Source organism: Malaclemys terrapin, chromosome 9 (genome assembly GCF_027887155.1).
Source record: "Malaclemys terrapin pileata isolate rMalTer1 chromosome 9, rMalTer1.hap1, whole genome shotgun sequence".
Lineage (NCBI taxonomy): Eukaryota > Metazoa > Chordata > Testudines > Emydidae > Malaclemys > Malaclemys terrapin.
Window position 1 is genome coordinate 71,320,871 of NC_071513.1, and position 16,705 is coordinate 71,337,575.

The following is a 16,705-nucleotide window of genomic DNA, read 5'->3' on the forward strand; positions in this document are numbered from 1 at the left end:
AGTGCGTGACAGGTGATTAGTAAAGCCAGCCCTGAGAAGGGTGAGTTTTAAAACACGGGGTGGGAAGCGGCGCGGGAATGCCGCTTTCACCTCCCAACACCACACCGCTTCACACGCCTCTCGCCTGGGGCGCCTTTACCGCTCCTAAGCTGGGAGCTCGTTCAGCGGCGCCCCTGGAGTCCCCCCGGGGCCCAGCCAGCCCCTTCCCAACGCCTCAGGGCGGGGCTGCCCCTCCCGCCCTCGCAGTGATCGCCCGCCCCCTTCCGCACCAACAGCCGGACAGAGCGGTCAGAACTCCCCTCTGGGAGGGGGAGCTCATACACCACCCAGAGCTGGCAGGAGGAAGGGAGGGGCCCGCATGCGCGTTCGGGATTGGGAGAGTCGTAGTGAGTCCCGCTGCCTGTGGTTGAGCTGCGTCAGGGTCACGTGCTGAGTCTGTTGGGCCGGGGCCGCTGTTGCGTTGCGCGCGGCGGAGAACGTGAGTGTGGGGAGAGGGGGTTCGGGGCGGTTCCCGGATGTGACCTTTCGCCTGTGGCATCCCGACTCCCTCTGGGCGCGCGCGGACCCCCACCCCCGTCCCCTGGAACCCTGAGGGGAGGCCTGCTGCTTCCAGTCTGCCTGGGGCAACCGCCCCCCGCGGGAACTCGGGGGCGTTGCCGGGCAACTGGCCGCCGCTCACGGTGGTGGCCGGGCCTCAGGCCCGCCCATCTCTTGGCCCAGGATACCTCCATCTCCGCTAGCCTGTACTGGCAGCAGGGCAGGTGCCTGTCGTGCTCTCCTGGCGCAACCTGTGCACAGAGGGGCCGGGCCAGGCCAGGCTCTGCGCTCGGTGCTGTGGGGTGAGCACGTTCGCCAGCACCGCACTGCTGTGCCCCAGGTAACCGGGGGTTGCCTGCAGCCAGCCGCGCCTGCTCCCTCTGCACTCGGGGGCCACGCCTGAAGCTTTCCGTCCCGATTCTGCGAGCTGCCACAGTGCCCGGCAATAGCTACACGGCTATGCACCTCCTCCCAAGCCAACACGCCTATGCACCTCCTCCCAGAGGGAGATAACGTGCTGGTTTCCCCCACAGTTCAGATGAGCTCCTCGGGCGGGTGGGGGGGAGGGCTACGGGCAATCCCCACCCATGGGGAATATTTCCCCTCCAGTTCTAAGCACTTGAAAATAGGGTTCTAATAAAAGCTCTTCTGAAATCAGTATCCTGCTCCAAGCGTAATTATGGCAGCGTAGCACTGATGGTTTAATAAGTCTACGTTGATGGTTCTGGAATTACAGGGTAGCCTAGTGCCCTGGCATTATGCAAAAAAATCAGGTGTCACATGTGGACGTGTAGCCAGTTTGCATAGCAAAGATAAAACTCTTCATTTATATAGCACTTTACTGTTTCCAACCCATTGGCGATAAGTGTAAGGACGGCCATACTGGGTCAGACCACAGGTCCATCCAACCCAGGGGTAGGCAACCTATGGCACGCGTGCCACAGGTTGCACATGAGCTGATTTTCAGTGGCACTCACACTGCCTGGGTCCTGGCCACTGGCCCGGGGGGCTCTGCATTTTAATTTAATTTTAAATGAAGCTTCTTAAACATTTTACAAACCTTATTTACTTTACATACAACAATAGTTTAGTTATATATTATAGACTTATAGAAAGAGACTTAAGAAAGTTAAAATTTATTACTGGCACGTGAAACCTTAAATTAGAGTGAATAAATGAAGACTCGGCACACCACTTCTGAAAGGTTGCCGACCCCTGATCTAACCCAATATCCTGTTTTCCGCCAGTGACCAATGCCAGGTGCCCCAGAAGGAATGAACAGAGCCAGATAATCATCAAGTGATCCATCCCCTGTTGCCCATTCCCAGCTTCTGGCAAACAGGCGAGGGACACCATCCCTGTCTAATAGCCATTGATAGATCTATGCCCCATGAACTTATCTAGTTCTTGTTTGAACCTTGTTATAGTCTTGGCCTTCACATCATCATCTGGCAAGGAGTTCCACAGGTCATGCGTTGTGTGAAAAATACTTTATTTTGTTTATTTTAAATCTGCCTATTTCATTTGGTGACCCCCTAGTTCTTGTGTTATGAGGAGTAAATAACACTTCCTTATTTACTTTCTTCACACCAGTCATGATTATATTTTATTCCTTTTAATTATTTATTATTTTATTTTATTTCTCCATTTTACTAATAGGGAAACTGAGGAAGAGAGATTGTAATTTGTACAAGACCGTTTTGCAAATCAGTGGCGGATATGAAACGAGAGCAGGAGACTTTTATGTGTGGGCTTTAAATTCTAAATATTTTACCAAAATTTGATACAGAAACTGGCCCTTGAGTTTTAGATGGTGGTTGTGTGGTGAGATTCATCAGTTTGTGTGGCTACTAAATTGCTGTTCACAGTGGGTTCTATCTTAGTGAAGTACAAGAATGCTTACAAATTATTTAAACATTTTAGTTGGAAGATTTTTTTGTACTACATTTTTGCACCACAAGTTACGACAGATGTCTCATTCTTAACAGGAAATGAATATTTTTAACAGGCTGTCAAATAGCACTGAAGAAAAAAAATAAAAGAAACAAAGAGTAGATAAAATGCCGTATACCATTTCTTATTTCTTCTGTTTCATGCAAATAGCTGATTAATGTAGTTCACATGTTTTTAAAATGTTTTCAATATGTGAGTCACGTTTACCGTCCCCAGCAGTAGGTAAGTGCTGAGATACTTTTATATTGAAACAACTGTACACACACTAGGGTTGCACTCCTTTAACTGTCTTGGTATTAGTTGAAAAGTGGTACAATTTTTATGTGAAGGCAAGTCATAAGAGGTCTGACCAAAACTAGATACAGCCCTAAAAGGTGGTGTCTGAGGGTTTATCAACACAGAGAAGGTATAACTTAGATAATTTTTTCACATCTTAGCTCATAGAGCCGAGAAGCGATACTATATAGTCCTCCAGTGTAGATGTGGTTATACTGATATAAATGAATTTATACAGGTATAGTTTATTCTGTTTTTTATATGCAAATAAAATATACTGGTAAAAACATATTTATACTAATATAACTATGTCCAGTGGGATGGTAGCACTCTAACTCTACCCAGTACATTTGTAGACATGCTCCAGTCTAAATCTTTGGAAAGTGGCCATTAATCATTGTTACAGGTTTTCTCTTTCTCAGTGAACCATCTCTTGGGAAGTGGATGCTGAAACTATTTATCCTACTCTGTTGTGGCTGCTTTGTCGTCACAAAACTTTGGGAAAACTGGGCAGGGGATTAATAATCTCATCCCAGGATTAAGTTTTCTGTCTCTCTACATGTATGTAGACATGGCATACAACTGATTCTAAAACGGCAGGTAATGTTCAGGGCATCAATGGCCAGAATCCAACTGATTTGAGGGGGCAGTGAGAAAACCAAAAATGAAGGAGACATAGAGCTCCTGATTAGCTCAGTCACCATTTCAGGCACGTCTTCAATTGTCTATAGATCAAACAACTGTTCGATGGAACCGATTAATGCCTCTAGCATAATACCCCATCTTATCTCTAATCATTCTTCCAATAGAGTGTAACATGTTATGTTATTGCTATGCAGGAAGTGTAGAACTGGTCTAAGGGTTTGTCTACACTAGACAATGTAGAAATTATACACCGGCACAGGTGCAGTGTAGACACTACAGCAGAGGTGAGCAAACTACGGCCCGCTGGCCACATCTGGCCCGCGAGACCGTCCTGCCTGGACCTTGAGCTCCCAGCCAGGGAGGCTAGCCCCTGGCCACTCCCCCGCTGTCCCCCCTCTCCCTCAGCCACGCTGCTGCGCGGGCAGCACTCTGGGCAGTGGGGTTGCGCACACCTGCGACAGCGTGTCTGACTCCGGGCGGCGTGGCTGCCAGACATGCTGCTCTGAGTGGCATGGTAAGGGGGCGGGGGCTGGGGGATTGGATAAGGGGCGGGGGTCCTGGGGAGCAGTCAGGGGACAGGGAGCAAGGGCGGTTGGATGGGGTGGAGGTTTGGGGGGCAGTCAGGGGATGGGGGATGGGGGTTGGATAAGCGTGGGAGTCCCGGGGGGCCTGTGAGGGGGTGGGGGTGTGGATAGGGGTCAGAGCAGTCAGGGAACTGGGAGCAGGGGGTTGGATAGGGGGTGGGGTCCCGGGGGCGGTTAGGGAACAAGGAGCAGGGAGGGTTGGATGGGTGGGGGCTCTGAGGGGGGCAGTCAGGGGGCGGGAAGTGGGAAGGGGCAGGGGCCAGGCTGTTTGGGGAGGCACAGCCTTCCCTACCTGGTCCTCCATACAGTTTTGCAACCCCAATGTGGCCCTCGGGCCAAAAAGATTGCCCACCCCTGCACTACAGCAATGGAAGGGGTTCTGTCATTGTAGTAAATCCACCTCCCCAAGGACAGTAGCTAGGTTGACCGAAGGATTACGTCTTAACTATGTCTTTCAGAGCTGTGAATTTTTCACATGCTTGAGGGACATAACTGGGTTCTCCTAATATAGACCACTCCCATATGTGTCCATGGAGAGCCAAAGAAAGGGTATCTAGAGAGCAAGTGATTCTGGCAGTCTGACCAAAAAGTGGTCAGAGAGGAGATATTACCGTAAAGAGATGCAAGCTATTCACTTTTCTTGTTTTTCTGTGTAAGCCCCGGTGCAGGGCTGACAGCACGGCCTGTCAGGGTAGGGCAGCGGGGGCCTCCAGCTGTGAGTTCAATGTGGGGCTGTCAGCGTGGGGCAGTGATGGGGGGGCCCTCCAGCTCTGAGCCCTGGGGTGGCAGGGCTCCAGCTGTGAGCCTTGGGGCAGGCTATCAGCGTGGGGCAGATGGGTGGGGGATCTAGCTGACAGCCACCAGGCGATGCAGATAATGCAATGTCTACGCTGATACTGTGTCACCCTAAGTACATTGAGCTAAGAGCTATGCCTCTTGTGGAGGTGGAGTTATTGAGTCGATGTAGTGTGTGACTTACATCGGTAGGAGCTACATTATAGTGTAGATGTTTACAGAGTTAGGTCGAGCTAAGCTGCCTTACGTCGACATAACTCTGTAGTGTAGACCAGTGCTTCTCAAAGTCGGGCCGCCACTTGTTCATGGAAAGCCCCTGGTGGTCCGGGCCGGTTTGTTTACCTGCTGCATCCGCAGGTTTGGCTGATCGCGGCTCCCACTGGCCGCGGTTCGCCGCTCCAGGCCAATGGGGGCTGTGGGAAGCGGCGTGGGTCGAGGGATGTGCTGGCCGCCCTTCCTGCAGCCCCTATTGGCCTGGAGCGGCGAACCACGGCCAGTGGGAGCCGCGATTGGCCAAACCTGCGGACTCGGCTGGTAAACAAACCGGCCCGGACTGCCAGGGGCTTTCCCTGAACAAGTGGCGGCCTGACTTTGAGAAGCACTGGTGTAGACCACACCTACAATTGAATCGTGTTGACGTAGTCATTTGAGAAAGCTTATGTTATGTTGGCTGTGTGTATGTTGTGTACTTACTCTGTGGATTAATGAGATATCGCTTGCTAAGGCAAGTAACTTTCATAACCACTAAATAGATTTTAAATCATTGGTCAGATATATGGAGCCAGTGAATTTAAGTATAGGAAATAAAAGGTAAGGGATAAAAATTGGTGTTTTTAAAATTGGAGACTCTCTCCCGCCAACATAGATACCGCCGCTCGTTAGGGGTGATTTTTGTTATTTGTACTGTATTGTATTAATTTTGCGTTGGCATTCCTGCCTGTCTTGTTTCTTGTGAACAAGATAGCAGTGGCTGTATTATAAGAGTGTGTTTTTTAGAAACATATTCCTTAAATATCTTTTCAAAACAGCTTTTTCATATTAAATGAAAAACTTTGTTCAGTTAACAAAGCTGGGTATTGCTTTACAAATGAAAAATCATTAAATCCTTTAGAGAGCCATTTGATTAACCAGAAGTCACTCTGTGTAAGTTAATTACAACTATAATGATGTCACAACCTTGTCTTTTGTTATTAACCACGAAATTGACTGCAAGTTACAAAAAGCTGTGAAATTTATAGCTAGGGGGTTGGCCTTCTGTTTACATTCAAATTAAGCATACACATTGAATATATAAAGGAAGTTCACCCTATTTCAAATTTTTGAGCTGCTTCTCATGCTGGTTCAGTTTTTTCTACTTGCATTCTCATTTCTAATTCACTAGTAGATGATTTTCCAGGTATTGAAGCTAATGCTAAAGGAAGTGGCCTAACTTATTACTTTGGCCTTTTTACACTTAACATTTAGGTCAAAGTGTGAAAAATCCACATCCCTGACCTGTGTAGCTATGTTGACCTAATCCCCAGTGTAGACACAGCTAGGTCGATGGAAGAATACTTCCGTTCACCGAGCTACTGTCATTCAGGAAGATGGTGTTCCTACTGCGACAGGAAAAACCCCTTCCATTGTGTAGACTGCATCTGTGTTATGAGGTTATACGACCATAGCTATGCCTGTATCGTACCTATAGAGTGGACATACTCTTTGAAACACATGCTTGGTTTTATACTGCAGTTTTAGCACCCTAGATGATTAGATCTTCCTGATAAATCAGGATAAACCATCCAGAGTAGTATTTGCCTCATTGGACCACCAGCCTTTTCTTTCATAGAATTTCTGCTTCTATTCTGCTTCAGTGTTAAGGTAGATACAACTCTAATACTTTACAAAGGGTGTTTGTTCATTGATTTTATTACAATGGTTACTGCACATGTTCTAACTAGGAATTCTGATTACAAATCAATTTTGTTGGCTCTAGGCTGCTCTTACTGCAGTACCCTTAGCTTTTTGAGAGAAGATTGATGACAGCTCTTCCAAGGTTCAAGTTCTCCCACCCCCATAATTACTGAAGCAGTTCCAAAGCCTCAAATATGGCTGCACTGAGACATACCCTGTCTACAACACCTAACTTGGGGAATGGTAAGGGGAAAGGATGCTCTACCAATGTCTTATTTCTCTATTTACTTGCAGAATGTAGACCCAACGCAAGAGTTGAGTTTTTGCCTCCTTAAAAATATATTTCACTTAAGCAGAGCCCTAGTCCATGTTGTTAGACATTTGTAACTCAGTCCTTTCTCAAGAAACAGGGGTTTTAATGTGGTGTGTCATCCACTCTGGTGCTTAAGGGAAAGTCAGTAACATTCCTTAAAATATTTTTATAGATGACAACTAAGAATTAATTCTGTTACTGCTATGTTACTAACAGGCAATTTAATAATGGTAATCCGTTAATCACAGTATAATATCCTATGGCTGTCAAACAACTTTTCTGAAGCAGAAGGGGTTCTATTCAAATTAAAAATAAATCCTTAAATGCTTTTCACTGAATTAGTGCAAAACAAACAAACAAAAACAAATTCCTAGAATGTTTAGTTCATACATTTATCTTGAGTAGATGACAAAAAAATGCAGACACGTGGCAGCGTAGGTTAAAGACAAACGTCCAGTTCAAGCCTATTCTGAAAATTTGTACATTTTGGAGGCGGTGGCATGTTTTGGAAATTGTTGAAGAAGAACAGAATAAGTCCTTCATTGTTTCAAGTCTCATTAGTCTTTTCATAAACACAGTAGAGACTGGAAGAAGAATTTTTCGAACAGTTGAAAGCACTATAAGTTTTAAATGAATTGCATTCCAAAAGGCTCTCTAGAAACTGTTTGCTATCTTTCTTGTGTGTTTCACTTATAGGGGCCAAATATAAAGCTTCTTGGATGACACATTTTTGAGGATACATTACCATTATTATTATTTATTCACATTATGCTAGCGTTCAGAGGTCCCAGTAAGATTGGGGCCCTGTTGTAGTTAGGGATGTAAATATCATTTAAAAAGTGAACCGGTTAAACAATTAAAAAGATAAAAAGGCAAAATTTCTGATTCAAGGACCTTACAGTGATAATTATAGTAAAGGATCTTAGATTAATATCATTATCAGAAGTGATGAGAGCCAGAGGAAACAAGGATGAATAAAGTAGGCAAAATGGAATGCTGTGGTAAAGAGGAAAATGTATTGAGAATTCAGGTAATTTAATCAGTTGCTGTTCTGTGTTTCTTTTTTTGTTCTGTTATGAATGGGCAAGAATGATGAAATTGAAATTAGGGATGTGAAATCTGATGAAAGAAGTCTGTTTTGAAGGAGGAGCGAAAGGGTCTTTGACAAAAGGAAGGCACGTATTCCAGACATAAGGAGCTGATGTAAAAAGGTATAAAATTAGAAATGAGAGGAAGATACAAAGAGAATGGAAAAGAGTAAACAGAGTGTAAGAAATGTGGCGGAAAGAGAATTAACCATCTTATTGCAATACAATGCTCCCAAGTATTGCCCAAATTAATGAAAGCCCCCTAGGCACATGCTTAAGTGCTGTACTGAATAGGGATGCTTTTCTGAATTGGGGCCTAAATGAGCTGCTGTTTTGTAGGTGCTGAAATGAAGGGAATGATTTTTCTGCTTCCTTTTCTCGGCAATAGCAGAGAAATCTTTGTTCTTAGCCAGAGATATTGCTGTGAAAGTGAGCGCTCCTGTGTCTTGTGTATTTTCAGGGGGACAGAAAAATTCCTCGGAAACTAAGGCACTGTCACAGGGTAGCTGGTCCCTGTGAGTAGACCAGGCCCAGTTCCCCTGTGTCAGAGCAGGTGAGCCCAGTTCAGCCAATTAAGGGGGCAGGGCCACCCCTGTGACTATAAAGGCCTGTTGGAGGGCAAGAAGAGAAAAAGAGTGATTGGGGCAGGCTATGCCTGGGGAGAGGAACTACAGAGGGGTGGAGCTAACTCTAGGAGCGAGTCCCTGGAACAAAGGGCCAGGTGCTGAGTGGGTAAACCCTGGAGCCGGTGTTCCAGAAGGGGAATGAGAGCTGGCTGTGACTGGGAAGCCGCAAGAAGCAGGATTACCGGAGACCCCTGGGAGGGCAGGCCGTGAAACCCTAGGACAAAAGATCCATTGAACTGTTTTTGTCTGTTATGTGCTTATGTTTGGACAAATAAACCTACTTAAAGGAGACTGGGCATGACAATATGTGCTTATTAATCTGCGGAGAAGTCCTGCTGTGCTACATATGATTAGGAATGGAAGAACTTGATTTTTATTTATTTCTAATTTTGATTATTTTTATAGTTGTAGGAAGTTAAGGGGGATGTATGGTTGGGGTTATGGTTAGGGCAGTACTATGAGCGGGGCTGTAGGGGGCTCCCTGCATGGCAGAGGAGTTCAAGATATGGGGCACAAGATATAATAGGGGAGGCTGCAGTTGCCCAGCTCAATGGAGCTGAGACCCCTGCCCATGAGTGCAAGGAGGCAGACTATCACTGCAGGTGAGCTAACTGTTACCAATTGTAGTGGGTGGTTGGTGGTGGGTTTTTTGTGATTTGTATGTCAGCTGAAATGTACATTTACTGACAGTTATAGATTCAAATAGAATTCTGACAAGCCAATATGTGGTGGCAGGGGTGGCTCTATGTTTTTTACCGTCCCGAGCATGGCAGTCAGGCGGCTTTCGGCTAGTCACGCAGATTTGGCGGCGTTTCTGCGGGTGATCTGCCGGTCCCGCGCCTTCAGCGTACCTGCTGCTGAATTGCCGCTGAAGCCGCGGGACTGGTGGACCTCCTGCAGGCATGCCGCCAAGGGTGCCTGACTGCCGCCATCACAGCGACCGACACGCCGCCCCCGGCATGCGCTTGTTGCTCTGGTGCCTGGAGCCGCCCCTGTATGGTGGAGAATGTGTGCACTTCGATCCGCCCCGATATAAGGGGAGAGTGAGATGGCTCTTTGGTGTCCAGTGAAGGAGGCAGAAAAACAGAGGCAGGGTACTGCAGCGTGAACTTTGGCCATGAGGGGGCACTTGAGTGGTAACCACCATTTCACACGCACTACAAAGGTGTTTTACGTTGTCATATACTAACCAATGCCAAATATTTTTTGTTACTTACTTTTTATACTCTTTTTTCCCATAATTTAAATGTGACGCTCATGAGTGAATTTTGAACCTTAAAGTAATGCTGTTTCTTGTTGTCATATTTTGGGTTACTCTCTTAGAGTTCTATAAGGAATTTCTTAGAATTCTATGGTATGCTTTTTATTTTTGACCCAGGGATTTCTTCTGTTTTTATAAGAATTCTTATTTTAATTTTTTGGAGACCAAACTTGTTAAAAAATAAACAATGAATTTCCTTTAAATTGATGGGGAAAATAGAATAGTACTTATAAAACTATCAGTCTGTTAGTCCATTTTTTCTGTAAATTTGATAAGAGGTATAATAATGTACAGGACACTTTCATACCATTACATTATTTTAAATTTGTTTTTTAAATATAAGCAGTGAAATATATTGTTTTGATACTATACGCTACATACATTTTAATGAAATGTAACTATACTGTATGAGAAAGATATTGTGATGATAAAAGACAATTTTCTTTCTAGTTTTAGGATCTTTAGCTAAGAAGAAGAAACAACTTTTGCACTGTTACATTAACTGGAGTATTTTTACTGTTATTTGCTCCTTGTCATAACGCAAGAACTTGGGGTCACCAAATGAAATTAATAGGCAGCAGGTTTAAAACAAACAAAAGGAAGTATTTCTTCACACAACACACAGTCAACTTGTGGAACTCCTTGCCAAAGGATGTGAAGGCCAAGACTATAACAGGATTCAAAAAAGAATTAGATAAATTCATGGAGGATAGGTCCATCAATAGTGTCCCTAACCTCTGTTTGCCAGAAGCGGGGAATGGGTGCCAAGGATGGATCACTTGATGATTACCTGTTCTGTTCATTCCCTCTGGGGCACCTGGCATTGGCCACTGTCAGAAGACAGGATACTGGGCTAGAGGGACCTTTGGTCTTACCCAGCATGGCCGTTCTTATATTATGTTCTTGGAGAAATTACTGTAAACATCTGTGAGGGACATGCTCTGCAATAAATTATGAGTAGTATGTATTGACCTGGTAATTGAGCGTGTTAACTGTATGAATATATTGGTTTAGTTTAATGGGGAACTGTAAGGAGAACGAGTAGGAAGGGAAGAAGAATGGCTCAAGATAAGCCACTTCTCAGCTATCACTTAATTACATGTAAGACACTTTGCCCAAACTATTAACTTTTAAGATTCTAACTCCTTACTCCAGCCAATTTACAAAACTGGTTTTGATGACCTGGGCCACGGTCTGGGAACCTGAAGATCAAAAGAACTATGGTAGTTTTTAAAAGGTACTCTGTCTCAAAAGGGGTTGACTGTTCAGGGAGTTGTTCAATAGGAACTAGACTGACACACAGGCACCCCTTGGGGATGTCTGAAGAAGTCAGGGTTGCGTGGGTTACCATTTAGGATAGTAAGACTTTAGGTAAGAGTTTTATAAATTTTGTTGTTTTGAAAGCCTTTTATGTCTTCTGCTTTTTGCCTACTGTTAAAGTAAACAATATTTGGGTTTAAAAAGACTGTTTGGTCACTATATTCACCACTAGTTACAGATTCCCAAAGAGAAGAATTGCAGGTGTTGAGACCAGTCAGACCTCTTGGATAAGCACGGTTGATACGTAGGGTACTGCAGCCCATGGCCTGGTCTAAAAGTAGCATTCCAACTCCAGAGAGGTAAAGGTACAAGGCATAACACCTGAGGGAAGTGCACTCAGAGACACCAGAAAGGGCACAGAGGAGCAGGTGCATGTGTTACTGTGACATTATTGATCTGGGTCTTTGTGGACTTTTTGCTAGCATAGGTAAGGGTACTTCACTGTCCTCAATGACGTTATCAAGGGAATAATGCAGACACTTCAAATTTGTCATGTAGTTAATTGCAATCTTGTTCATAGACTATATTTGAAGAAATTAGGTTGCAATTAAGTCAAATGATTGATGATTGCATCTATTACAGGCTACAGGCAGGCTCAGGTCACATCTCAGATAACTATTAAATGAGCCATTGTGATGCCTCAAGTAACTAATCCCTATAACTTTTCTGTAGCTATTTTGCATGCAATGATTCTATTGGTTGTGATGACTCAGTGGCAGAGGGAGATTGGGCCTGTGTCAAAAGTTCTCATTGGTTAGATTACTTGGCTCAGCTACCACTGTTTAAAGATTTTTTTATTTTATTTTTTTCGCTGCATGCTAGCTAGAGCATCAGTGCTTGACAGACTCTCCATAGTGCTGCTACCTCAGTCCCACTGCACTCTTAGGCAGCACTGCCAGTGGAACTTAAGCAGAAATTCAGGGGGAGCCCTTAAAGCACATGGACATTGGGACCCAGGGACTGGGTTCTCCCTGTGTCTCTTTCATGTAGTGACACTAACACAGCCATCTAATGTAAACCAATAAGTCAATTGCAAAATAAGAGCCTGGTTCACCCAGTACACTTTGGTTGCTTTAAGCTCCTTTTGTGATGTAAACCCAGTTTAACTGTCTGGTAGAATCTGGATGCTCTAGTGTACCAGTGAATCTGCCGGTAAAAGTTAAACTTAAAAAAAAAAAAAAAAATTAAAGTTCATAGTACATATTTTCAGATTGTTAGAAATTAGTACGTGGTTTCTTTCTCCTTGGGTTTCTTGTATTGTGTTCATGTATGATATTTTAATAATTTAAAACTATTCAGTAAATCCCAGGCAAAAATCTATGCAAAGGTGAGAGTATGTATTAGTAACTTGTGAGTTTTAAAAAAAAGTAAGGTTGTACTTCTCTCTAGGCCCAAGTGTTATATACCCAGGAAATTCAAAGTTGAGATTGCATTTAAGAGAAATCCAAACATATTAAGGTAAGAAATGGATTGTTAAAAAACTGAAACAGCTTTAACTCTTCCATTTAGTGATTCCATGAGGGGAAAAATGTTTAATATGTCTTGTAAAATGTCTAATCTAGAACCACAAACACTAAAATGGTTTAATGATAATACTGTGGTTATTGCATGAGGTCACTACACCATGAATCCAAATATATAGGGAGCAGAGGGAGCCATAAACTCTCAAATGATCTCAGATAACTTCTTTGAAAATAAAAATATTACATTTAAAACAGGGCTTATCTCTGGCAATTCCAAGAGTATTAGCGAGTGCCGCGTCCCATTAGGAAGCTGGAATTCCTCCCAATCGCAATGGTTTTTAAGGCTCCCAGTTCTAATAATGCAGAACTGTGAAATACAGACTTATGCTAAACCAAAATAAGCCACTCTACTTTTATATTGTATATAAATATTCATTTTTCTAAAATAATGGATTTTATCTGGAAAATGTCTTCAGTATTGCTACGTTAAGATAAGAACTTTGGGAAGCATGGAAATGATTTCATGGTGTAATTTTGAAAGATAAGGTTGACTGTGATGAATTTGATCTTTGTTCCTGGTTCTGTATGATTAATACATATATTGGGTGAAATTCTGTGCTGCATCTCTTAGAGGTGCTGGACAGAACACACACGCCAGGAGGTGGGGGGAAAAGGATGAAAAGCCAGCCCCCATACCAGGAAGTGTTGAATGTTACTTTCACCCCGGCTCATTTCTACTATATCTTAAAGAAGTATGGTATTGAGGAAAATATGAAGTATGTATTTTCACCACTCTACAAAGTTTTTCCAAGAACTACATTAATAGTCTCAGTTTTTAAAGTAAGTTCCTATGTGGAACCACTTAACTATATGAGCAGAATTTTTTTTTATATTGCAACCTGACATAGTTATTTAGATTACCATTCTTGGTGTCTCTTGAATATCTGTAAAATTTTAGAAGAAAAGATAGTGGGAGGATTTCAGATAGAATGAGAATCATTCTAGGACAGTGGGTCTTAAACTTGTTTACTGGTGACCCCTTTCACATGGCAAGCCTCTGAGTGCAACCCCCCTAATAAATTAAACACACTTTTTAATATATTAAACACCATTATAAATGCTGGAGGCAAATGGGGTTTGTGGTGGAGGTTGACAGCTCACAACCCCCCATGTAATAACCGCATGACCCCCTGAGGGGTCCCGACTCCCAGTTTGAGAACCCCTGCTCTAGGGCCATGGAAAACTAAAAATGGAATGCCAGAATGCTGAGACCATAGAGAGGAACTTTCCAACTCCTTCATGACAGTTTGGGGTCACAAGTTAGTTGTGAGTAGATCAGAGTGGACGAGGAAACATGGCTAGCACATTCATGAACAGCATAGATCAACTACAACCCTACACAGGGCTGTGAGATGCAAATTGCTGCTGTTCTCGCAGGTTCCTTTCTCTCTTTCATGCCTTTATGAATCTACTGTGCAAAGTCCTTTACCTCAGACCTTACAAAGGGATGCAGAACATAATCCTGTATTTATGGTAAACTTGTGTGCTTGAACTTTGTTAATGTATATTGTATTTTTGTCTTTAACTGTGCTGTCTGCATCTGTTACAGTTGAGAAAATTCTGCCGAATTTGTGAATAGTCCATGTATTTTTAGAAAACATCCAGTGAGCTTGAAAATGCCCCTTGTGTGTTTGATTAGTTATTGATAAAATAATTGTTTGTCAATTAATAGAGATTTATTTTTCTTTCAGAATTTCTTAAACTTGTGTATTTCTGGATTCCAACAATAGACTGAAAATTGGAACAATCCTATAATTTCTCAGAATAAGAAGTGATTATGCAGCGAAGACGGAGGGGAGTAGATGTTGGACTAATCTTGCTACTTTCTCAAGTATTTCAAGTTGGGCTTGAAAACATTCCACCTGTAACACTTGGGACCCTAGCACTGAACGTTTTTCTTTTTTTGAAACCTCTGAAACCACTGCTGAAAGTGTGTATCAGTGTAGACCAAGGTTATTACCAGAAAGACTGGCAACGTTTGCTGCTTGCGCCAGTTCACCATGCAGATGATTGGCATTTATATTTTAACATGGTCTCCTTGCTTTGGAAGGGGATAAAGTTGGAACGTAAGCTTGGAAGCGTATTGTTTGGGTACATAATTGCAGTATTTTCTGTGCTGATTGGCATTGTGTACATGGTGTTGGAATTTGCACTTGCAGGACTTCTGAATGACCCTTCATACAAAATGAATTGTGCTGTAGGCTTTTCAGGTAAGGCATGCAGGAGGTACAGGCTAATTTATTGAAGTGCACATTTATAGATTCTGTATAGTAATATTTTATAATATAGAAAATGGAAATATTTTCTCTAATGAACATGGATTAGAACAGGTAATATGCATCACTACTTCTTTGAGTGCTTGTTCATATATATGTATATATTCCACTCTTGGTGCATGTGTGCGCATGCACTTGAATTTAGATTTTCTGGGTGGAGGCATGAGGACTCGCAGGACAGAGGTACAGCCACAACGTACACTGCTGGCCAAAAGGATCTAAACTTGAATGCATATAGTGCGTGTACACCAAGAGTGGGATGTATATGGGCAACATGTTTTGTCGAATTACAGTTATTGTAGTGTGAGTAATTTTCGTTTTCTATTATATATTTAAGTTTACAGTTTGTGCAAATCAAAGTCAGCAGCAAATACTGTAGAAATGTTTTTATTAAGAATACTTGTAATCTTAAGATTGCCTCTCTTGGGGTCTTGTGCTGTCAGCACAGGGCAGATCGAGACTCCACTAGCTTTTAGATTATTAGTCCTCAAAGATACTGGCTGTGGAGGAAAAACTCCACTCTCTTTATTCAAAAAGCCAGTGTCTCAGTTCTTTCTAGAACCCTTCCTACTTATTTTCTGACCAAAGGTTCACTTTCTATCCTTTGCTGCTGCTCAGATTTTTCTACCAGCTCAGGCTACTTAACATTCTGTAATATCTTTGGCTAATCAGACCCAATCATTTATTTTGGCTTTTGACCAGTTTCATTTCTCAATTCACTGAGTATACTTGTCCCTAACTTCAGGGATTCCTCAAAACACCCCAGATGTTTTCAGCCATTTTTGTTTGTTTTGCAGTGGAGTTTTTCACATAATCTGAACTCAACTATTTCTTTTTTGGTGTGTTTTTTGTTTTGTTTTTAGGAGTATTATTTGCTTTGAAAGTCCTTAACAATCATTATCACCCAGGAGGGACCAGCAACATCATGGGAATTCGTGTATCCAGCAGATATGCTTGTTGGCTGGAGCTTGTGGCCATTCATTTATGTTCCCCAGGGTAAGTTCATTAAATCGTTCTCAGGTCACATACAAATTTTTGGATCCATTTAGGTATATATACATTGTGACACGTGAGCAATGATGTCTGGTACCCAAAATAAATAGTGGAGTTGCAGGTAGCAATCTGCATCTCTCTCCTCCACACCTTGTAGGTTGATCATGCTTGTCAAAGGAAAAAAAATGGGACACCTTGCTCAGGGGGGTCACTGAGAAGTGTTTTGGTTGAAAAGAACAGAGATTGGTTGGGAAACAGAAGGAACACACTCTTTATTTTCCCACTCACTTGAAAAACTGGGATATATTGCATGAAAGGGCCTGGCAGGTAAACACAAATATTTATCCGTCTGTCACTTTTTAACAGTTCACTCCTAATGCCAGTCCCCTCTTCTCCCCAATCTATCTCTTATCTGATTTTCTCCCAAGCCCTACACCAATTAAACCACAACCTCACTGGCCACATGACTCCATTCTACCTTGTGCTCAATCCTCCCAACCCATCCCATTCCTCTCTTGGTTTAGAATCTTCCTCCTCTTCCTTTTGTACAGATTTCCTGAAAATCGGTTATATGTCAACAGTGTTAGGTAGCGGAGTATTTCATAACTTCTTAACCATAATG

General features: G+C 43.1%; 1 protein-coding gene across 9 annotated transcripts in view; it reads left to right on the forward strand.

The window, feature by feature from the left end:
* Positions 1-385: 385 nt before the first annotated feature.
* The window catches only part of RHBDD1 (rhomboid domain containing 1), a 100,458-nt gene continuing 84,138 nt past the window's right edge, over positions 386-16,705 (forward strand). For 4 of the 9 annotated variants that reach the window (XR_008446174.1, XR_008446173.1, XM_054039523.1 and 1 more), the window contains exons 1-3: positions 386-478; positions 14,506-15,024; positions 15,954-16,086. Coding sequence is in view for 7 of the 9 variants with exons in the window: in XM_054039523.1 (XP_053895498.1) it covers positions 14,592-15,024; positions 15,954-16,086 (566 nt within the window). In the remaining 2 variants the exon portion in view is untranslated. Of the gene's footprint in view, positions 479-10,688; positions 10,932-10,972; positions 11,073-12,672; positions 12,750-14,505; positions 15,025-15,953; positions 16,087-16,705 lie in introns of those variants that run through there. The other 5 variants (XM_054039519.1, XM_054039526.1, XM_054039521.1 and 2 more) reach the window with 4 other exon arrangements.